Genomic DNA, 25,037 nt, shown 5'->3' with positions numbered 1-25,037 from the left:
AGAGTGAGAAGTGAAGGCACAAGGTGCAACAATCAGGCAAAAAACCAGTGCAGCCAGTGGGGCTTAAGTACACCTAGTGATGAGGTGCAGACTGGAAACACGTGTGCAAAGATCCAGAACAGGGTGTGGCCCAAACAGAGTGTACCCCCCCCCCCCCCCCCCCACCAAGCTCCAAGAGAGACAGACAAGAGAGATAGGGACAGATAAAGCCCAAGCAGGAATCACCAGCCGGAGAAGTCACATAGACAACACAATCCAAAATCTAAACTAGGCAAACAATAAAAACTAAACCCAAACAGCACAAAAATTAAACGAAGACCTAAACTAAACATGGCAGTTAACCAGACAAAACACAGTTCATGACACCACCTTTGAAAAAAATACATTTACGGTTTGTATTGTGTATTTTATCGGTACATATTTAATTAAAAGTTAAAAAATAGTGTGGAGAGTGAAAAACTGTTTAGCTCAGTGTCACATTGTAGATAAAAAAGAGCTGATGACAGAGAAGCTTCTTTTCATCAAAAAGAATCTGTCCCTCACATTTTCAAAAAAAGGCTTTTAGTGCTCACAGACAAAGTTATTGATGGACAGTTTCAGTTCAGTTATTGGTGTTGTAGATTTTGTGGTGCTGAAGTCCACAGGTTACATTTCAGTCAGATGTCTGTCAGCGTCATGTTTGTTAAGAAACACACAGTTAAAGGACAATTTGTTGTTGTGAAAAAGTGAAGTTACCTGATTTAAGTGAAATGTTTGTAAATAAAAACAAAGCTAATGATATTGGGATCAGTTAGTCAAAAAGTAAGGAACAACTGATGAATAAAACATGTTTTCAGAGTCATCATAAAACTGTCATGGTATCATTAAGTATTCGTATCAGTACTTTGTATCGAGTACCCAAATGTAGGTACTCGTACTTGTACTTAGTCTGGAAAAAAGTGGTATCCGTGCATCTCTAATAATCATCATTCTGTGTTCTGAACTCTGCCTATATCATCGCTCAGCTGTTTATCCTTCACTTACTGACTTTTATTGTTCATGATTTTTTTTAAATATTGACATTTCATCATTTTTAGTGATTATTTGTGCACATTTTTTGGTGTCACCTACACTTTAATTGGTGGAGTTAGAAGATGACAGTATTTATTGTTTTTGCGTTATTATGTTAACAGACTGGAGGAGATGAATACATTCATTCACTCATTGCATTTTAAACGGTACGTCTCGACTTTTCCTGGGAAGAGTGCTGCTGTAAATGAAATTCTATAAATCTTTCAGTCTTGGTTTTTGTCTTTTTCTCTCTTGCTGTCAAAAGCTTAAATAAGTTTTTCTTTCTTTGTCCATCAGACATTTACAGGTCCGTTTGTGTACTTTGTCCAGTCGGTTCTCAGCGGCCCCACCATCCAGTCACTTTTGGCCTCTGTTGGCTACCTGCTGCACACCGAAGACTCCCTCAGGTACCAACAGACAGACAGCAGCACAGACGGCGATACTTCTTCTACGTGTCCTCACTGGACTAGCACGAGCGTCTTCATGCACAAAGTCTAAAACTCAGCATGTGCTCTACGTTACCTTCAGTCTGAGTCATATTAACACATCGTTAGCACGCGAGACCCTCGGTGGGTTTCCATCACCTTCCGTATGACACAAACTGAAGCCGTGAATTGAAAATACATGTGCATTGTAGATGAAACTAATATCACAAAAAAAGGTTTTACACTCACATACACTAATTTTTCAGGTGATTTTTAAAAGCTTTATTTTGATAAACTACGATGCAAACTCTTTTTCTGGTGTACAGAAACAGTCCCACGACATTCTAAAAGACACGGTGCAGTACGTATGAACGGAGTAAGAGAAGAAAGCTTGTTACATGATACAAAAGATGACAATACTGTAATATCCGGCAGTATTTTCGCAGGACTTACCATTGCATCATCACGACTACTGGATTGACAGTTCTTGCAAGAGCCTCACTAGAATGACATTTATCCACTGCACAACCAAAGAAACCTGTGAGTGATGGCATCTGAAAAATCCACCCGGCAATCGAAGATCCCATGAGCGACTATGTCCAAAAAAAATCCACCACACAACCAAAGAAACCCTCAAGTGACAGCGGCTGAAAAACTGCACATCTTTCATACTGACTGTGCAGTCATTCATTTGGAGGAGCAAAGTGTTGTGATTCCGTGTAAGCAGGCCAAGGGTCACTAGACCACAGATTGAGTTACGTGATCAGAGATTCCTCAAACAAAATCCTCTGTGTCCACTCTCAACCGGCACAGTAGCTTTCTCAGCTCCGACCCTCTGGATGATATCCAGAGTAGAGCCTGACCGATATATTGGCCGGCTGATATCTTCGGCCGACATTTTCCCAAAAAAACACCGATAATTTCTCATAACAGAACAGTTACTGAAATAATGTTTGTGTCGGCAATGTAAAATGTCCTTGCACCGTTTGTCCTGTAGATGGAGCTCCGACTCCATTCAACTGAGATCTGCTTACACCCCTGCTTAAATGTGTTCATCACCAGCTTCCGTAGTTCGCCGTCACACTGCACTGATCGGCTGATAAAAGCATACAAGTAAGTTTATAAGGATCTATATCCTTATCCTGAACCTATATCTAAGTTGCAGCAACAAGAGGTACAAGATCAGATGGATTTCACAACTATTTTAAGGATATGTATTTGCTAATTTCACAAAGGTTTAATTCTTGATTGCATTTTTTGAACTTGAAAATTCTTCTCTGTTATAAAGTTAATCAATATGAGGACAAAGCTTAAGCTTTTAGCTCATACCTTTTTTGTTAAGGGTTCAAAAAAATAAATCGGCTGATTTATCGGCAAATCAGCCGATTTATCGATTATCGGCATTTTTTTCATCCAAATATCATTATCAGCATCGGCCTCAAAAAATCCTTATCGGTCAGGCTCTAATCCAGAATGCCCTCAGATATGAAACATCTCCTTCTATCAACACTGGTGACTCTAGTACACTCCCCAACAACTTTCAGGGTGTAGTTTTTTCTTGCTTGCCTCTACTGGTGGTTGGCTCTCACTGCGGTATTGTATCACTTCCTGTTCCGGAGCACAGCGGTGTTTTTCTGTATCTGTTAGCTGTTTAATCTGCGCAGTTAGATTGATCTAGTTATCTAGATTACGATTTGTTTCCCAGTGTAATCTTTACGTGCCTTAACTAAAGCACTCCTTCTGCTGAATCACCTCTAAATTATTTACACATTATTCACTTTGCGTGTTTTTAGGAATCCGCTAGCTTAGCGTAGCTACTAGCTCTTAGCCGATTTAGCATGGCGGCTTCTCCTGTCTCTCCCGCACTTTTCTGCTCTGGGTGTGAAATGTTTAGTTATTCCTCGGCCTCCTTTAGCAGTAACGGTACTTGTAATAAGTGTAGCTTATTCGTAGCTTTGGAGGCCAGGCTGGGCGAATTGGAGACTCAGCTCCGCACCGTGGAAAATTCTACAGCTAGCCAGGCCCCTGTAGTCGGTGCGGACCAAGGTAGCTTAGCCGCCGTTAGTTCCCCCCTGGCAGATCCCGAGCAGCCGGGAAAGCAGGCCGACTGGGTGACTGTGAGGAGGAAGCGTAGCCCTAAACAGAAGCCCCGTGTACACTGCCAACCCGTTCACATCTCTAACCGTTTTTCCCCACTCGACGACACACCCGTCGAGGATCAAACTCTGGTTATTGGCGACTCTGTTTTGAGAAATGTGAAGTTAGCAACACCAGCAACCATAGTCAATTGTCTTCCGGGGGCCAGAGCAGGCGACATTGAAGGAAATTTGAAACTGCTGGCTAAGGCTAAGCGTAAATTTGGTAAGATTGTAATTCACGTCGGCAGTAATGACACCCGGTTACGCCAATCGGAGGTCACTAAAATTAACATTAAATCGGTGTGTAACTTTGCAAAAACAATGTCGGACTCTGTAGTTTTCTCTGGGCCCCTCCCCAATCGGACCGGGAGTGACATGTTTAGCCGCATGTTCTCCTTGAATTGCTGGCTGTCTGAGTGGTGTCCAAAAAATGAGGTGGGCTTCATAGATAATTGGCAAAGCTTCTGGGGAAAACCTGGTCTTTTTAGGAGAGACGGCATCCATCCCACTTTGGATGGAGCAGTTCTCATTTCTAGAAATCTGGCCAATTTTCTTAAATCCTCCAAACCGTGACTATCCAGGGTTGGGACCAGGAAGCAGAGTTGTAGTCTTACACACCTCTCTGCAGCTTCTCTCCCCCTGCCATCCCCTCATTACCCCATCCCCGTAGAGACGGTGCCTGCTCCCAGACTACCAATAACCAGCAAAAATCTATTTAAGCATAAAAATTCAAAAAGAAAAAATAATATAGCACCTTCAACTGCACCACAGACTAAAACAGTTAAATGTGGTCTATTAAACATTAGGTCTCTCTCTTCTAAGTCCCTGTTGGTAAATGATATGATAATTGATCAACATATTGATTTATTCTGCCTTACAGAAACCTGGTTACAGCAGGATGAATATGTTAGTTTAAATGAGTCAACACCCCCGAGTCACACTAACTGTCAGAATGCTTGTAGCATGGGCCGAGGCAGAGGATTAGCAGCAATCTTCCATTCCAGCTTATTAATTAATCAAAAACCCAGACAGAGCTTTAATTCATTTGAAAGCTTGTCTCTTAGTCTTGTCCATCCAAATTGGAAGTCCCAAAAACCAGTTTTATTTGTTATTATCTATCGTCCACCTGGTCGTTACTGTGAGTTTCTCTGTGAATTTTCAGACCTTTTGTCTGACTTAGTGCTTAGCTCAGATAAGATAATTATAGTGGGCGATTTTAACATCCACACAGATGCTGAGAATGACAGCCTCAACACTGCATTTAATCTATTATTAGACTCTATTGGCTTTGCTCAAAAAGTAAATGAGTCCACCCACCACTTTAATCATATCTTAGATCTTGTTCTGACTTATGGTATGGAAATAGAAGACTTAACAGTATTCCCTGAAAACTCCCTTCTGTCTGATCATTTCTTAATAACATTTACATTTACTCTGATGGACTACCCAGCAGTGGGGAATAAGTTTCATTACACTAGAAGTCTTTCAGAAAGCGCTGTAACTAGGTTTAAGGATATGATTCCTTCTTTATGTTCTCTAATGCCATATACCAACACAGTGCAGAGTAGCTACCTAAACTCTGTAAGGGAGATAGAGTATCTCGTCAATAGTTTTACATCCTCATTGAAGACAACTTTGGATGCTGTAGCTCCTCTGAAAAAGAGAGCTTTAAATCAGAAGTGTCTGACTCCGTGGTATAACTCACAAACTCGTAGCTTAAAGCAGATAACCCGTAAGTTGGAGAGGAAATGGCGTCTCACTAATTTAGAAGATCTTCACTTAGCCTGGAAAAAGAGTCTGTTGCTCTATAAAAAAGCCCTCCGTAAAGCTAGGACATCTTTCTACTCATCACTAATTGAAGAAAATAAGAACAACCCCATGTTTCTTTTCAGCACTGTAGCCAGGCTGACAAAGAGTCAGAGCTCTATTGAGCTGAGTATTCCATTAACTTTAACTAGTAATGACTTCATGACTTTCTTTGCTAACAAAATTTTAACTATTAGAGAAAAAATTACTCATAACCATCCCAAAGACGTATCGTTATCTTTGGCTGCTTTCAGTGATGCCGGTATTTGGTTAGACTCTTTCTCTCCGATTGTTCTGTCTGAGTTATTTTCATTAGTTACTTCATCCAAACCATCAACATGTTTATTAGACCCCATTCCTACCAGGCTGCTCAAGGAAGCCCTACCATTATTTAATGCTTCGATCTTAAATATGATCAATCTATCTTTGTTAGTTGGCTATGTACCACAGGCTTTTAAGGTGGCAGTAATTAAACCATTACTTAAAAAGCCATCACTTGACCCAGCTATCTTAGCTAATTATAGGCCAATCTCCAACCTTCCTTTTCTCTCAAAAATTCTTGAAAGGGTAGTTGTAAAACAGCTAACTGATCATCTGCAGAGGAATGGTCTATTTGAAGAGTTTCAGTCAGGTTTTAGAATTCATCATAGTACAGAAACAGCATTAGTGAAGGTTACAAATGATCTTATGGCCTCGGACAGTGGACTCATTTCTGTGCTTGTTCTGTTAGACCTCAGTGCTGCTTTTGATACTGTTGACCATAAAATTTTATTACAGAGATTAGAGCATGCCATAGGTATTAAAGGCACTGCGCTGCGGTGGTTTGAATCATATTTGTCTAATAGATTACAATTTGTTCATGTAAATGGGGAATCTTCTTCACAGACTAAAGTTAATTATGGAGTTCCACAAGGTTCTGTGCTAGGACCAATTTTATTCACTTTATACATGCTTCCCTTAGGCAGTATTATTAGACGGTATTGCTTAAATTTTCATTGTTACGCAGATGATACCCAGCTTTATCTATCCATGAAGCCAGAGGACACACACCAATTAGCTAAACTGCAGGATTGTCTTACAGACATAAAGACATGGATGACCTCTAATTTCCAGCTTTTAAACTCAGATAAAACTGAAGTAATTGTACTTGGCCCCACAAATCTTAGAAACATGGTGTCTAACCAGATCCTTACTCTGGATGGCATTACCCTGACCTCTAGTAATACTGTGAGAAATCTTGGAGTCATTTTTGATCAGGATATGTCATTCAAAGCACATATTAAACAAATATGTAGGACTGCTTTTTTGCATTTACGCAATATCTCTAAAATCAGAAAGGTCTTGTCTCAGAGTGATGCTGAAAAACTAATTCATGCATTTATTTCCTCTAGGCTGGACTATTGTAATTCATTATTATCAGGTTGTCCTAAAAGTTCCCTAAAAAGCCTTCAGTTAATTCAAAATGCTGCAGCTAGAGTACTGACGGGGACTAGAAGGAGAGAGCATATCTCACCCATATTGGCCTCTCTTCATTGGCTTCCTGTTAATTCTAGAATAGAATTTAAAATTCTTCTTCTTACTTATAAGGTTTTGAATAATCAGGTCCCATCTTATCTTAGGGACCTCGTAGTACCATATCACCCCAATAGAGCGCTTCGCTCTCAGACTGCAGGCTTACTTGTAGTTCCTAGGGTTTGTAAGAGTAGAATGGGAGGCAGAGCCTTCAGCTTTCAGGCTCCTCTCCTGTGGAACCAGCTCCCAATTCAGATCAGGGAGACAGACACCCTCTCTACTTTTAAGATTAGGCTTAAAACTTTCCTTTTTGCTAAAGCTTATAGTTAGGGCTGGATCAGGTGACCCTGAACCATCCCTTAGTTATGCTGCTATAGACGTAGACTGCTGGGGGGTTCCCATGATGCACTGTTTCTTTCTCTTTTTGCTCTGTATGCACCACTCTGCATTTAATCATTAGTGATTGATCTCTGCTGTTTTCCACAGCATGTCTTTTTCCTGGTTCTCTCCCTCAGCCCCAACCAGTCCCAGCAGAAGACTGCCCCTCCCTGAGCCTGGTTCTGCTGGAGGTTTCTTCCTGTTAAAAGGGAGTTTTTCCTTCCCACTGTAGCCAACTGCTTGCTCACAGGGGGTCGTTTTGAACGTTGGGGTTTTACATAATTATTGTATGGCTTTGCCTTACAATATAAAGCGCCTTGGGGCAACTGTTTGTTGTGATTTGGCGCTATATAAAAAATTGATTGATTGATTGATTGATCGTTTCTGAAGATTCCCCACATTCAGTTTGAATCGCTGTTTGTGTCCATTTCTGCAACATCACACAAATGTGTGTCAGTTTGGCCAGTTTGCACAGAACGGTAGTTTTTGTGACAGGGACTTGTGTTTTTGGTTGATTGTCTGAGTTTGTCTTTTTTAACTTTTTTATTTCAGTGAGTACAGACTCAGTGAGGATGCCGACCCCGACAGAGCCATGCTTGTGGCTTTCGAGCTGCTGCTGGTCAGGCTGGAATGCTGCCACCTCCTAGAAATACTGGAGCAGGATCAACCAGAACCACAGGTACCATCAGCACTCCAACATCATTTGTGCCATATTTACACAGTGGCAGCAAGTAGCATATAAGTGGCAAGTGACAAATGGCATATTCGCACAGTGGCAGCACGCCCTATGAAGATATGTATGGAGGAAAATAATCCCTTCAAGAGGTGAGAATTGGACTGTTGTTCTTTTGTTTAATACATATTTTCCATTTACATGTAAAGAGATTGACTAGTTTGTTGTTTCTGGTATTTTGAGGCTGAGTACTGAAATCTGTCCATTCAAGCAACTGGTATTGCACATTGGGCTCATTGTGTGAAACAGCTCAGCGATGTCTCAGTTGCTTGTAACTGATTGTCCAGGATAATCAGTTGACATTTGGGGGACTCTGGGTGACTGTGTGGACCTTTGACTGGGATGATCCCAGTTGTGTTCCACTTTATGGATCCATGAAATTTACCACTTGACCGTTTGGACAATTGGCTAATGCTGAACTACGTACTTAGTTGCAGGGGGTAAGATTAGGCCTTGTGAAGCACTTTGGGATGACTTATGCTGTGATTTAGTGCTGTGCAGTGGTGGGCACAGTTCCACTAATCTGCTAACCACTAATTAGCAAAGCTAACTTTTTTGTTAGCAGATTAGCTTTTCAGCTAATTTCAAAAACCATCAGTGAACCAATTAGCTTCCGATAAATTTAGTTCCAATAACTTTTAGAACACTGACATTTTTTGACATAATAACGGTGAAAAACATTTCTAAACCCTGTTGGTTCCTGTCTGCTATGTAGTTTGCAGCAGTGAGGCAGCTGAACTCAACTCTACCCTAGCAGAAGGGGCCTGGCTGCAAAAAAAAACCAGAAGTCATTACCCTTGACAGCATACAGCAGTCCAGCCGTGCGGCACACATCTTCAAAAGGAAAGCAGGTCTGACTTATGGTTTTGATTTATAAATCAAATTAATCCGGATAGAATTACTACATTAATGTAAACTCTTAAAATGTATAAAGTAAACATATAACACATATCTGTTAATTTTAAAATAATGCACTAATTCTGAAGATTTGAACATTAACACACAGATGCTCAAAGGGATTATGGATAAACATATTCACTCATACTGATTGGTTGACTAATTCATTCTATGTATAACCAATATAAGTGAATTTAACGTGTGTGTTGTGTTATGTGTGGGACGCGGCTCGAGGAGTGGTCCAGCGTCTGACTGAACCCAGCGCTAAATAACCAGAAGCAGCTCCAAAAGAAACAATGTTATTTTCTAATCACCCTTCGGTACTGTACAAGAAATACAAATTAAATAATACTGGTGGGGTGAAGAGGCTGCGCGCTCTCTCAGCGCCTCAACGGACCGGAGCCCGAACGTTCTGGACTCAGGTTTTCCGCCGACACCCCCCAGGTGGCTTTTCCCAGAACTGTACTCTGTGAAGGGGGAACAGAGGTGAGATTATTCGATACTATTACCAGAAAGCTATTAAAGGCACACTTATCAGCAACACGTTCAGTTCAGGTTTCAGAGTTAATTCAGATGAACAGCTGCTCACGGCTTGTGTAGGTTTATTATTCCGCACACCACAGCCGCGAGGAGCAAACAAGACAATTTCTTCAATGTTCAAATTTAGCTGTGCAAAAAACACCACATTATATTCACAAATAAGCCTTTAAAGATAATCACCTCTGACGTGTGCTGACAGCTTTTGCCTCTCACCCTAGTCCTCCTTCACAGACGTAACGTCAAACTCTGGAGCGGCCCTCAGTGTCCCCAACGGTCGATACAAGGTCGTAACAAGGTTGTATTCTCCGGCAAACAGCCCTCATCACTGCTGGCTTAAATGCAACTCCTCATTTCTTCATTGATGCCAGCTGAGAGTCCTTAGTCTGCACGTGAATGTCACAGGTGTTGCAGATCATCCTGATAAAGAGCCGCACGAGGATGCAACAGGTGCAACCAATCATCACAGAGGTGAGAGACTCTTCTGCAGCACAATTTTCCCAGAGGTCAGTCCCAGACCACCTAGGAAGGAAAACAAACACAAACCCAACAAAACAGTGTCCAGCCAAGCCCCCCAACACACAACATGTTGGTGTTTACAAATAAATGTGCTTTTGTGAAATATGTCATTTTTTCATTTGTATAAAAAAGCATTTGCAAAACTGAAAAGTCTGGGGTCAAAATGCATAGAACTCCATCTACTGGTGCCCAGTTATATCACAGTGTTGTCGACCTGAATCACAACTTAACAGACTTTTCGGTTTTGCAAATCCCTTTTTTTAACAAATGAAAAAAATGACATTTTACAAAAGCACATTTATTTGTAAACACAAACACACACGTTACATTAACTTGTGTTGGTTTTTACATAGAATGAATTAGTCAACCAATCAGTATGAGCGGAGGCTACGTTTACCCATAATCCCCTTGGGCATCTGTGTGTTAATGTTCAAATCTTCAGAATTAGTGCATTATTTTAAAATTAACAGATATGTGTTATATATCACTGTACATTTTAAGAGTTGTCATTAATGTCTTAAACTATCTGGATTAATTAGATTTATAAATCAAAACCATAAGTCAAACCTGCTTTCTTTTTCAAGATGTTTGCCTCATGCCTTGACTGCTGTATGCTAAGGTAAATTACGTTTCCCTACAGCAGGGAGCAGACTGCACAAAGACAGAAGCACTGACTCATTGGTTGTGTTTGAGTTTGTGATCGCCTTTTATTCTATCAGAAGTGTTGGTGGTGTTTAAACTCAAAATTGGCTAATTAGTAGTTGAGAGCAAGGCTATGAAATGAAAATGATCATATCTAAGGAAAAATTTGCAGGGGTCTGGGGGGGGGGGACGCAGCCAAATTAATTTTCTATCTAATGATACATTTTCTGCATCTCCTGGAAGAACAAATCTCAAAATTAGTGCATATTTAAATGATCCTAGATTCAACCTTTCATTTGAACCGTCAATGATCATGTTGAAATAACAATATGACGTGGAAGTAGGACCTGGAATGATTTTCCTTTTACTTGTAAACCAAATTATACATCATCTCAGAACAATTAAATGACACGACAGAAAAGACTGTTGGGTCATTCTATGGTAACGGAATTATGACAATGGGAAAATCTGGCCATATTTTAGCTCCCCATTAAAAATGTGCTCCGATTGTAATTCCGTTGCCATAGAATCGTCCTGTTAAAGCATTTCAGAAAAAAATCACTTAGTCTTGTTTGAATTTTTCTTTGATAGCCAGTGAAAATAATTATAGACTGAAAATATACAACGATTTACAATTGACTGTTTTAGCATATTTCTTTTCTTTTCTTCGTCAGCATTTTCTTCAGTTTTGCTGACCTACTCTTTCCTGCTGATTTTTGGTATGACTTTTTCTTGCTCTTTTTGATTCTCTTTCGAGCGTCTCTTTCACTTTCCTTTTTGATGGTAACTTCACACTTGCTCTCACACACCTCTCTTGTCCTGTTTCTTCTTTGCCTTCCCTGCTTTTTCATCCTTGTAGGCTGTTTTTAGATTGTGACACAGCTTTTTGTCAACAGGATCATGCAGGAAGTCTTTCTTCTTGTACAGTTCAGATGCTATTTTTCCGTGCTGTGTGATTGTGTATTTTACTGTTTGAATACCACTCAATGTGCTGACATGCATCCTTGGTGCCCTGGAATCCAACACATTACCCATTAAACTGAATGCAGTTTTCACCTTGAGGCCATGAAAGCAGCTGAGTGCTGCCTTCACCATCTTGAGGAGGAGGCTGTACTTTCCTGTAGCATCAACGGCTGCCCCCCAACCATCAACCCTACTGGATGGTGTATATGCAGGCAGGTAATTGTCTGTTAGATCAGCCCGAACCGACACATCATAGCTGTCAACTTTAGTACTCGTCAAAACATTTCGGACAAGCTTTGGCAGACGCTTAGACACTGCAAGGTGACTGTGTGTCCACGGATGACTGGGTCCACTGCTGAAAAGGCTTGCAGTACCTCACTCTGCGATGGCATGGTTTTCTGTAGGTATTGGCCACATTCAGTGTAAGCTGACTTGACCTTTTGCAGAAAATTCAGGAGTGTTGAATCATCCTTCCTACATCCATCCAAAATCTGTCTTGCTGCTGCCCCAACATATACAGTAGTGTTCAGAATAATAGCAGTGCTATGTGACTAAAAAGATTAATCCAGGTTTTGAGTATATTTCTTATTGTTACATGGGAAACAAGGTACCAGTAGATTCAGTAGATTCTCACAAATCCAACAAGACCAAGCATTCATGATATGCACACTCTTAAGGCTATGAAATTGGGCTATTAGTAAAAAAAAGTAGAAAAGGGGGTGTTCACAATAATAGTAGCATCTGCTGTTGACGCTACAAACTCAAAACTATTATGTTCAAACTGCTTTTTTATCAATCCTGTGAATCACTAAACTAGTATTTAGTTGTATAACCACAGTTTTTCATGATTTCTTCACATCTGCGAGGCATTAATTTTGTTGGTTTGGAACCAAGATTTTGCTGGTTGACTAATGTGCTTGGGGTCATTGTCTTGTTGAAACACCCATTTCAAGGGCATGTCCTCTTCAGCATAAGGCAACATGACCTCTTCAAGTATTTTGACATATCCAAACTGATCCATGATACCTGGTATGTGATATATAGGCCCAACACCATAGTAGGAGAAACATGCCCATATCATGATGCTTGCACCACCATGCTTCACTGTCTTCACTGTGAACTGTAGCTTGAATTCATAGTTTGGGGGTCGTCTCACAAACTGTCTGCGGCCCTTGGACCCAAAAAGAACAATTTTACTCTCATCAGTCCACAGAATATTCCTCCATTTCTCTTTAGGCCAGTTGATGTGTTCTTTGGCAAATTGTAACCTCTTCTGCACGTCTTTTATTTAACAGAGGGACTTTGCGGGGGATTCTTGCAAATAAATTAGCTTCACACAGGCATCTTCTAACTGTCACAGCACTTACAGGTAACTCCAGACTGTCTTTGATCATCCTGGAGCTGATCAGTGGGTGAGCCTTTGCCATTCTGGTTATTCTTCTATCCAATTTGATGGTTGTTTTCCGTTTTCTTCCACGAGTCTCTTGTTTTTTTTGGTCCATTTTAAAGCATTGGAGATCATTGTAGATGAACAGCCTATAATTTTTTGCACCTGCGCATAAGTTTTCCCCTCTCCAATCAACTTTTTAATCAAACTACGCTGTTCTTCTGAACAATGTCTTGAACGTCCCATTTTCCTCAGGCTTTCAAAGAGAAAAGCATGTTCAACAGGTGCTGGCTGCATCCTTAAATAGGGGACACCTGATTCACACCTGTTTGTTCCACAAAATTGACAAACTCACTGACTGAATGCCACACTACTATTATTGTGAACACCCCCTTTTCTACTTTTTTTTACTAATAGCCCAATTTCATAGCCTTAAGAGTGTGCATATCATGAATGCTTGGTCTTGTTGGATTTGTGAGAATCTACTGAATCTAATGGTACCTTGTTTCCCATGTAACAATAAGAAATATACTCAAAACCTGGATTCATCTTTTTAGTCACATAGCACTACTATTATTCTGAACACTACTGTTCGTCTTCAACAGATGATCACGTAGACTCAGTTACTGGATGTTCTTCATGTTTTGCAGACATTCTGGTTTGATGAAGCATGACATAAACTCTGTGAGGAGATCCATTTGCATGTCATGGAGCTTGTGTATCATGGGCTGCTTCATTTCAAACAAGAGAACATACTTCTTCAGCAGAGGCAAAACACAGATGTAGAATTGCAGAATGAGCCTCCACAGATGCTCCACAATACAGATCTTTCAGTCTTTCCCCTCCTGCGTCATGGTTTTCTTAGTCAGAATATCATGTAAGGAGTGGATGGTGTTCCTCCCTTGGCTGGTAACCTTCCTCTTCTGGTACACTCCTACTATGAAAGGATGGTAGAGGGCTCCATCTGACTTCGATAGGAAGGAGTAATAAAATACGATGAGGGCATCAGATAGGTGAACATGATCCAAGGCTACATCATAGACTGATAACCGTCTGTGGCTGACGTAGTGTTGTGGCACGGTGTATGTTATACCAGGCACATCACATATCTCTTCAGATATCTGCCTCAAATCAGCAGAGCACTTAAAATCAGAAAATACAGCTGAAAAAAGTTTCTCAACATGCTGATGAAAAACACTGCAAAACGTCTCTGCAGCATTGTGGACAGGGTGACACGTGTCCCCATCTATATTAACGAGATGCAGTGCATTTTCTTGACGAACTCTGGTTTCCAGACCTGACCTGCTGCCCCTGACAACAGCACAGGAATCCATTAAAATGGAGACAAGGTTATCCCAGGAAGATTTTTCTGATCCATAAGTGAAACAAGCTCAGAGTGCAGGGTAGCACCATCAGCCTGCATGACACTAAACGATGAGAAGTGATTGACGACCACTTGCCTAAGACTGGGGGAGAAGTAGCTCACAAGCACAGCCACAACTCTTTTATGGTTTTGTGAAGTAGCTTCATCTATGTTAAGGGAAAAGTGAGACTGTTTCAGGACACTGATAAGATCATCGTCCATAGTCTTTGCTGGACCAAATCTCAGTTTATATGAGGCAGATGTTCTGTCCATAGATATAGAATTTAATGCCTTCTTATCAACTGCGGCAACCTTCATGAGATCAAGAAGAGAGAGAGAGTGAAAAATCCTGGAGTCATGGCCTGTAAATCGTGAACTCTATCAGTCAGGTGTGTGGAAGTCTTCAGCACCGGAACAACAGCTCCTGATCCTGTTTCTTTAAGCCACATCTTTGGGCAACTGTAAGCTGGAGATGGATTTGGGCCTTCTAAAATGCTGCAAGATAAATAAGTCCAATATACGAGGGCTGTCAATAAAGTTACGGTCCTTTTTATTTTTTTCAAAAACTATATGGATTTCATTCATATGTTTTTACGTCAGACATGCTTGAACCCTCGTGCGCGTGCGTGAGTTTTTCCACGCCTGTCGGTGACGTCATTCGCCTGTGAGCACGCCTTGTGGGAGGAGTCGTCCAGCCCCTCGTCGGAATTCCTTTGTCTGAGAAGTTGCTGAGAGACTGGCGCGTCGTTTGATCAAAATTTTTTCTAAACCAGTGAGACACATCAAAGTGGACACGGTTCGAAAAATTAAGCTGGTTTTCAGTGAAAATTTTAACGGCTGATGAGAGATTTTGAGGTGATTCTGTCGCTTTAAGGACTTTTCACAGTGCGAGACGTCGCACAGCGCTCTCAGGCGGCGTCATCAGCCTGTTCAAGCTGAAAACCTCCACATTTCAGGCTCTATTGATCCAGGACGTCGTGAGAGAACAGAGAAGTTTCAGAAGAAGTCGGTTTCAGCATTTTATCCAGATATTCCACTGTTAAAGGAGATTTTTTTAATGAAAGACGTGCGGACGGGTCCGCGCGTCGGGACGCAGCCGCCGCGACGCTCCGCCACAGGAAAAACACCTCTGTTGAAAGCCTTAAGGACAAGTTGGAACATGTCCTGCCTGTTAAACAATTTCTCATATACTCACTCCACTGAAAGCCATCAAAAGCCGCCTGGATTTTACAAATGGTTATCAACACGGAGGTGTTTTTCCTGTGCCGCCGCACCGCGTCGGCTGCGTCCCGACGCGTGGATCCGTCCGCACGTCTTTCATTAAAAAAATCTCCTTTAACAGTGGAATATCCAGATAAAATGCTGAAACCGACTTCTTCTGAAACTTCTCTGTTCCCTCACGACGTCCTGGATCAATAGAGCCTGAAATGTGGAGGTTTTCAGCTTGAACAGGCTGATGACGCCACCTGAGAGCGCTGCACGACGTCTCGCACCGTGAAAAGTCCTTAAAGTGACAGAATCACCTCAAAATCTCTCATCAGCTGTTAAAATTTTCACTGAAAACCAGCTTAATTTTTCGAACCGTGTCCACTTCGATGTGTCTCACAGGTTTAGAAAAAATTTTGATCAAACAACGCGCCAGTCTCTCAGCAACTTCTCAGACAAAGGAATTCCGACGAGGGGCTGGACGACTCCTCCCACAAGGCGTGCTCACAGGCGAATGACGTCACCGACAGGCGTGGAAAAACTCACGCATGCGCACGAGGGTTCAAGCATGTCTGACGTAAAAACATATGAATGAAATCCATATAGTTTTTGAAAAAAATAAAAAGGACCGTTACTTTATTGACAGACCTCGTATATCACATATAATTTAACAAATATTTATTACTATTCACATTAGAGAACTTAATGACTTTGCTATTCCATAGCCCCCCCCCCACATAAAACTCTGTGTGTGTGTGTGTGTGTGTGTGTGTGTGTGTGTGTGTGTGTGTGTGTGTGTGTGTGTGTGTGTGTGTGTGTGTGTGTGTGTGTGTGTGTAAATGCTGTTATATACAATTTCAAAAGAAATTAACTAGTTGAAGGAACTTGTAAAATTGAAAAAAAGAAAAATGTGTGTGTGTAAATGCTGTTATATACAATTTCTAAAGAAATTAACTAGTTGAAGGAACTTGTAAAATTGAAAAAAAGAAAAGTTTGTGTGTGTAAATGCTGTTATATACAATTTCAAAAGAAATTAACTAGTTGAAGGAACTTGTAAAATTGAAAAAAAAAAGAAAAATGTGTGTGTAAATGCTGATATATACAATTTCAAAAGAAATTAACTAGTTGAAGGAACTTGTAAAATTGAAAAAAAGAGAAAGATTTGTGTGTGTAAGTGCTGTTATATACAATTTCTAAAGAAATTAACTAGTTGAAGGAACTTGTAAAATTGAAAAAAAGAGAAAAATTTGTGTGTGTAAATGCTGTTATATACAATTTCAAAAGAAATTAACTACTTGAAGGAATTTGTAAAATTGAAAAAAATAAAAATTTGTGTGTGTAAATGCTGTTATATACAATTTCAAAAGAAATTAACTAGTTGAAGGAACTTGTAAAATTGAAAAGAAAAGAAAAAATTGTGTGTGTAAATGCTGATATATACAATTTCAAACGAAATTAACTAGTTGAAGGAACTTGTAAAATTGAAAAAAAAAGAAAAAATTGTGTGTGTAAATGCTGTTATATACAATTTCTAAAGAAATTAACTAGTTGAAGGAACTTGTAAAATTGAAAAAAATAGAAAAATTTGTGTGTGTAAATGCTGTTATATACAATTTCAAAAGAAATTAACTACTTAAAGGAATTTGTAAAATTGAAAAAAGAAAAATTTGTGTGTGTAAATGTCAGGACGGGCGGGTGCCCGTCACCCGGGGCGGCTGGACCCGCAATACAGACTCCCAGACTTGGCTTAGGTGAAAGAGAAAACGTGGTCTTTATTTCAGGCAAAGGTTCAGTACACATTTGGTCAGTCAGCGTGGCAGAGGTACAAACAGGATCAGACTGAGGCGCAGTCAAAAACAAGCAGGGGTCAGAGGCACGAGCAAACACCGACATCTGGGATGAGGCAAAAGGCATGGTCGAGGTAACAGAGCAAAGTTCAGTACACGACAAGACAAAAACAGGACTGTGATGGCCGCTGGAAAGTGTACCATGACAACAATCTGGCAAGGAAGTGAAGAACTGTGGGGTTTAAATACATGTGGACTAATTAGTGACAGGTGGTGTAAACAAGGTGCACGTGAGAGGAAGGATCCAGAAAGGGGGCGTGGCTCATGAACAAAGACACAATGTTGTGCAAGACAGTGAGGGAAGAGAGCATAAGGTGGAGAGAAGAAAAGAAAGGTGTGAACAGGAGTCAAGAGTGTGACTAAAGGGAGTGAGCACAGTGGCGTGATGTAATAGACAAAGACAGTGGAACAGGTGCAAGAGCATGAGTAAATGGAAACACAAAGCAGACATAAACAAGGTGGGAGACAAAGACATGGGGCAGGTGTAGTGAAGTAACATAAATAACTGGGCATGAGGCAAGGAGCAAAGACTTGATGGGAGGTGCGGAGTGGAAACAAATGGTAAAAGCAGAACGGAGCTAAAATGGGAATCAGGGGCAGAATATAACACAATAGCAGACCAGACATGAACATGAGAACTGAAAGAAGACAAAGATAAAACTAAACTGGACTGACTAAGAAACCAAAGTGGCTAAACAAATTACAAAATAAAACAGAGACTGAGATCAACAAAACCTGACACTAAAGCACAACAGATAATATAACAAATGAGAAGAACAAAATAAACAAGTGGTAAACAATGAAAACACAAACTGGCTAAAACAAAGATGGAACAGGACAACGGCTAAAGTATAAAAGTAGCAAAGAAACAAAGTGACAAAGCAAAATAGAACATAGCAGAAATACATGATGAAAATAAACCACTAATAAATCAAAGCGGGGACAGAAGATGCCGCAAAGAAAGGGGCAAAAAAGGGATCAAAGCCTGGAACAGGGCCGGTCATGACAGTAAATGCTGTTATATACAATTTCAAAAGAAATTATCTACTTGAAGGAACTTGTAAAATTGAAAAAAAAGAAAAAATTGTGTGTGTAAATGCTGTTATATACAATTTCAAAAGAAATTAACTAGTTGAAGGAACTTGTAAAATTGAAAAAAAAAGAAAAAATTGTGTGTGTAAATGCTGTTATATACAATTTCAAAAGAAATTAACTAGTTGAAGGAACTTGTAAAATTGAACAAAAAATTAGTGTGTGTACATGCTGTTATATACAATTTCAAAAGAAATTAGTTGGTGTTGTGTGGGCCGCCAGAAGAGGAGGTACTGCTGGCCCACCACCAGAGGGCGCCATGCCTGAAGTGCGGGCTTCAGGCACGAGAGGGCGCTGCCGCCACGGACACAGCCAAGGTGGCTTATGTGATTAACTTATGTGATTAACTTGCTTCATGGTGAGGCACGCGCTTGGGCTACGGCGCTTTGGGAGCAAAATTCACGGCTCCTTACCACTTACACTGGCTTTGTGAGGGAGTTCAAAACGGTTTTTGATCACCCTAACAGAGGAGAGACTGCTTCAACAGTGCTGCTGTCAATGAGACAGGGGCGCCAGAGCGCAGCCGAATATGCAGTCGACTTCCGCATCGCGGCTGCGAGGTCCGGCTGGAATACGACTGCGTTTTTCATGTCTCCCGGATTAAACCACACCTCACCTCACCCCTCTGTGCTCCCAGTCCGGCGCTGCCTCCTGCCCGGATCATCGATGGGGAGCCCGCTTGGACTGTGCGCCGGCTCCTGGACGTCCGTCGAATGGGCCGGGGGTTCCAGTATTTGGTGGACTGGGAGGGGTATGGACCCGAAGAACGCTCCTGGGTGAAAAGGAGCTTCATCCTGGACCTGGCCCTCCTGGCCGATTTCTACCGCCGTCACCCCGACAAGCCTGGTCGGGCGACAGGAGGCGCCCGTTGAGGGGGGGGTCCTGTTGTGTGGGTCGCCAGAAGAGGAGGTACTGCTGGCCCACCACCAGAGGGTGCCCTGCCTGAAGTGCGGGCTTCAGGCACGAGAGGGCGCTGCCTCCACGGACACAGCCGGGGGTGACTGCTGTCACTCGTTATCTCATGACAGCTGTCATCCATCTTCACTTCATCATTCCACTCCATAAAAACCGGACGTCATCTCCACCTCGTTGCCGAGATATCTTCTATCTGTGAAGGTAATACCTCAGCCGTGATTGTGCTGTGCGCACGTTACTTTTCTATTGTGTGATATTGTTTCAGGAGACTACTCACTGTTGTCGTCTGGCGGAGTGCGGAGTGGTGACAAAGTGAAGGGCGTTCACTTGTCACACCGAACAGCAGAGACAACCGGAGTTGAACTGTGTTAGAGGTGGAGGTGCAATTCCCACCATTGTTGTTACTGGGTGTTCACGCACACACATCTCACTTTTTTGCTCCTCGCCAGCAGTACCAGATCCGACATTCGGAGATGGTGGCCACCTGGGGACTCGGGACTTGGCGGCTCCAGTATTCTCCGAGTTCGGTGGCGGAGGAAATCGTGTGGTTCCGGTTCCTCTCAGGACAGACGTCTTCTATCCTCGAGCCTGCCCACACGTCACCTTTGTGGATTGACTGTTTGCAAAATTCTGTAATCCTCTGTATTTTGGTTGTGCTCATTCACAACAGTAAAGTGTTCATATTCGACTCTTTCATTGTCCATTCATTTACGCCCCCTGTTGTGGGTCCGTGTCACTACACTTTTCCAACAGAAGGAACTTGTAGAATTGAAAAAAAAAAATTGTGTGTGTAAATGCTGATATATACAATTTCAAAAGAAATTAACTAGTTGAAGGAACTTCTAAAATTGAAAAAAAAATCTTAATACTGTTGTGTGTTGGGGTATGTGGCTGGATGTTTTGGTGTTCTTTTCTTTTCTTTGCTCTTCAGGTGGCATGGAAACTGATTCTTCTGTGGAGAAGGTGCTGGCTGAAGAGTCCTCACCCTCATCAACATCATGTGAAGCACCTGTGACTGGTGCTCACATGCAACCTTAAAGACTTTCAGCTGAAGCAGATAATTGGATGGCGTTCTGCATTTAAGGCATGTGTGATTCAAGCAGAACTGCCGGGAACTCGACCTTGTGATGTTCGTTTGTGAGACGCTGAGGACCGCGCCTGGGTTTGACACATCGAGTCCGTGAAGCAAGGAAGGGTGAGGACACATGCTGTCAGCACACATTAAAGGTGATTAAGTGTTTGACTAATTGTTGATAGTAACTTGGTGTTTTGTTACACAGTATACTTGAATTGTGATGAGAATTGTGCAGCTTGCTTCTCACTGCTGTGGCATGCGGATAAGTGATCCTCCACCTGTTGTGAGAAGCTGCTCATTTGCATAAAGTTAAAAAGATACAGACCTGAATGTGTTGCTGATAGCGTGTGTCTTTTGAAAGTTATTGTTGTAACTGCTGACTTACCTCACCTCTTCTTTGCTTCACAGAGAGTCAGTTTGTTGTGTCCACCTGGGGAGTGTTTGGTGGTGGTAGTGGGTCCAGGAACGCGGGGCTTTGATCCTTGCGGGCGCTGGAGAGCGTACCAACAGTCACTCCACCAGAAGGACGCTATTTTTGTTTTTACACCTTTTAAGCACAGCGGGTGAAATAAATATATTGTTTTTGGAACCGCTTTTCTGGTTATTTGTAGCGCTGGGTTCCGTCTGACGGAGGTCCGCTCCTCAACCCGTGTCGACACATAACAAATACCACAATTAATCTTTAAGTGTGTTGTAATTGATTACATAATATTAATGTGAACATTTATACATGTACGAGTATATAAATCAAATCAATTTTATTTATATAGCGCCAAATCACAACAGACAGTCGCCCCAAGGCGCTTTATATTGTAAGGCAAAAGCCATACAATAATTACAGAAAAACCCCAACAGTCAAAACGACCCCCTGTGAGCAAGCACTTGGCGACAGTGGGAAGGAAAAACTCCCTTTTAACAGGAAGAAACCTCCAGCAGAACCAGTCTCAGGGAGGGGCAGTCTTCTGTTGGGACTGGTTGGGGCTGAGGGAGAGAACCAGGAAAATGACATGCTGTGGAGGGGAGCAGAGATCAATCACTAATGATTAAATGCAGAGTGGTGCATACAGAGCAAAAAGAGAAAGAAACACTCAGTGCATCATGGGAACCCCCCAGCAGTCTAAGTCTATAGCAGCATAACTAAGGGATGGTTCAGGGTCACCTGATCCAGCCCTAACTATAAGCTTTAGCAAAAAGGAAAGTTTTAAACCTAATCTTAAAAGTAGAGAGAGTGTCTGTCTCCCTGATCTGAATTGGGAGCTGGTTCCAGAGGAGAGGAGCCTGAAAGCTGAAGGCTCTGCCTCCCATTCTACTCTTACTGTTGTGTGGGCCGCTGAAGAGGAGGTACTGCTGGCCCATCACCACCAGAGGGCGCCCTGTCTGGAGTGCGGGCTCCAGGCACCAGAGGGCGCTGCCGCCTCACAGGAGCAACCGGGGTGACAGCTGTCACTTATCGCCTATGACAGCTGTCACCAATCATCTGATCAGCAGTGGTATATCAGCAGGACGACATCTCCACCTCTTTGCCGAGATATCGCTCTACCTTGAAGGTACTGTTCTCAGCCGACTGTGTTGTCTTTGTCAAGATTAACACTTTGTTACTTTTGTGCGTGAAGTAGCAGACATTCTTCCGACGAGAGGAGGAGGTGGTTTTCCCACCATACGGGTTGCTGGGTGCACACGCACCCACCTTTAACTGTTTTTGTTCCTCGCCAGCAGTACCAGATCCGACATGCGGAGGCAGTGGCCACCTGGGAGTTCGGGACTTGGCGGCTCCAGTATTCCCGGGGTTCGGTGGCGGAGGAAATCGTGTGGTTCCGGTTCTGCTTTGGACAGACGTCTCTTATCTTCGAGCCTGCCCACGTGACACATTGTGTGAATTGACTTCTTGTCTATTGTTGTAATCTGTTGTGTTTGTTGTGCTTTTTGTCACAACAGTAAAGCGTTGTTATTTGGCTACCTCCATTGTCCGTTCATTTGCGCCCCCTGTTGTGGGTCCGTGTTCCTACACTTTCACAACAGGATATCTCGGCCAACGTCATGGACCCCGAGGGGCGTCAACCGGCTGTTGAACGGCCAATGGAAGAGCAGGGCGCACAGGCGTCTGCAGGAGGAATGATCGGTGAGTTGCAGCGAATCCTCACCGCTTTTACGGCTCGGTTGGATCTAATGACCGAGCAGAACGTCCTCCTTAACCGCAGGGTGGAGGCTCTCGCCGCGCAGGTGGAAGCGCGCCCTCAGGGCGCTGCTGCGGCTCCCCCTCCTGTCGATCCTGTGCGCAACAGTGACGTTCCACAGGTCGTTCAACGACCCCTCCCACCTTACCCTGAAGAATACATAAGCCCTCCAGAGCCGTACGGGGGTTGTGTGGAGACGTGCGCGGACTTTCTTATGCAGTGTTCGCTCGTCTTCGCACAACGTCCCGTCATGTACGCGACTGATGCTAGTAGGATAGCTTATGTGATTGCTTCAGGGTAAAGCACGCGCCTGGGCTACGGCGCTCTGGGAACAGAACTCACGGTTGTTATCAGCACACACTGGGTTTGTGGGGGAGTTCAGAACAGTGTTTGATCACCCTAACAGAGGAGAGACCGCTTCAACCGTGCTGCTGTCAATGAGACAGGGACGCGAGAGCGCAGCCGCTTATGCAGTCAACTTCCGCATCGCGGCTGCGAGGTCCGGCTGGAATAACGTTACGCTCCGCGCCGCCTTCATAAACGGACTATTGTTGGTTCTGAAGGAGCAGCTGGTAGCTAAGGAGGAACCGCGGGATTTAGATGGGCTTATCGATCTCGTTATACGGTTAGACAATCGGTTGGAGGAACGCCGTCGGGAGCGAGGCGAAGGACGTGACCGGATATGCGCCGCCCCTCTCCCTTCCGGGTTCGAAAAGGGGCCGCCCTCCCCACGCTCCACAGCCGCAGCGCTTTGTGGGGCAACAGCTCCCCCTGCTGACGTTGTTAGGGAAACGCACAGGGCCAAAATGGGGAGGCTGATCCGTGGAGAGTGTTTTCTCTGCAGCTCAACTGAGCACACACAGAGAAACTGCCCCAAACGGCCAAAACGACAACACTCGCCCTTAGAGACTGGGCTAAGGGGGGGTCAAAACATTCAAGTGAGACACACACAAATTGCCACACGACTCCCAGTCACAATCCTGAGCGGGGATTTAACCCTTCAAGCCCGAGCACTGGTGGACACGGGGTCAGAAGGGAATCTGCTAGACAGCAGATGGGCAAGGGAGGTAGGGCTCTCTCTGGTGGCGCTTCCTTCGCCGTTGCAGGTGCGGGCACTAGATGGCACCCTCCTCCCTTTACTCACACACATGACACAACCAGTAACTCTGGTGGTGTCTGGAAACCACTGGGAGGAGATTGAGTTTTTTGTAACTCCTTCTACCTCCCGCGTGATTTTGGGCTTCCCATGGATGTTGAAGCACAATCCCCGGATTGATTGGCCGTCTGGGGTGGTGGTTCAGTGGAGCGAAACCTGCCATCGGGGGTGTTTAGGATCCTCGGTTCCTCCCGGTTCACAGGCTAAGGAGGAGGTCAAAGTCTCTCCCAATCTGACGGCAGTGCCGGTTGAGTACCACGATCTTGCTGACGTCTTCAGTAAGGATCTGGCACTCACCCTTCCCCCGCACCGTCCGTACGATTGTGCCATTGATTTGGTTCCAGGCGCTGAGTTCCCGTCCAGCAGGCTGTACAACCTCTCACGACCTGAGCGCGAATCAATGGAGACCTACATCCGGGACTCATTAGCTGCCGGGCTGATCCGGAACTCCACCTCCCCGATGGGGGCAGGTTTCTTTTTTGTGGGCAAGAAAGATGGCGGACTTCGTCCATGTATTGATTACAGGGGGCTGAATGAGATTACGGTTCGCAACCGATACCCATTGCCATTGTTAGATTCCGTGTTCACCCCCCTGCATGGAGCCAAAATCTTTACTAAGCTGGATCTTAGAAATGCGTATCACCTGGTTCGGATCCGGAAGGGAGACGAATGGAAGACGGCATTTAACACCCCATTAGGTCACTTTGAGTACCTGGTCATGCCGTTCGGCCTCACCAACGCCCCCGCGACGTTCCAAGCCTTGGTTAACGACGTCTTGCGGGACTTCCTGCACCGATTCGTCTTTGTATATCTGGACGATATTCTCATCTTTTCTCCGGATCCTGAGACCCATGTCCAGCATGTACGTCAGGTCCTGCAGCAGTTGTTAGAGAACCGACTGTTTGTGAAGGGCGAGAAGTGCGAGTTTCACCGCACGTCTTTGTCCTTCCTGGGGTTTATCATCTCCTCTAACTCCGTCGCCCCTGATCCGGCCAAGGTTGCGGCGGTGAGAGATTGGCCTCAACCAACAAGCCGTAGGAAGCTGCAACAGTTCCTCGGCTTCGCTAATTTCTATAGGAGGTTCATTAAGGGCTACAGTCAGGTTGTTAGCCCCCTGACAGCCCTGACCTCTCCAAAAGTCCCCTTCACCTGGTCGGATCGGTGCGAAGCCGCGTTCAAGGAGTTGAAACGACGGTTCTCTACTGCGCCAGTTTTGGTGCAG

General features: G+C 43.4%; 1 protein-coding gene across 3 annotated transcripts in view; it reads left to right on the top strand.

The window, feature by feature from the left end:
- Nucleotides 1–25,037, top strand: part of LOC117523188 — a 64,764-nt gene that overhangs the window by 5,737 nt on the left and 33,990 nt on the right. For all 3 annotated transcript variants that reach the window (XM_034184632.1, XM_034184631.1, XM_034184630.1), the window contains exons 2-3: nucleotides 1,348–1,457; nucleotides 7,862–7,988. In XM_034184632.1, coding sequence (XP_034040523.1) covers nucleotides 1,348–1,457; nucleotides 7,862–7,988 — 237 coding nt within the window. The remainder of the gene's footprint in view (nucleotides 1–1,347; nucleotides 1,458–7,861; nucleotides 7,989–25,037) is intronic.

This window comes from Thalassophryne amazonica, chromosome 13, assembly GCF_902500255.1.
Source record: "Thalassophryne amazonica chromosome 13, fThaAma1.1, whole genome shotgun sequence".
Classification (NCBI taxonomy): domain Eukaryota; kingdom Metazoa; phylum Chordata; class Actinopteri; order Batrachoidiformes; family Batrachoididae; genus Thalassophryne; species Thalassophryne amazonica.
This window is presented reverse-complemented; position numbering and strand designations above follow the sequence as displayed.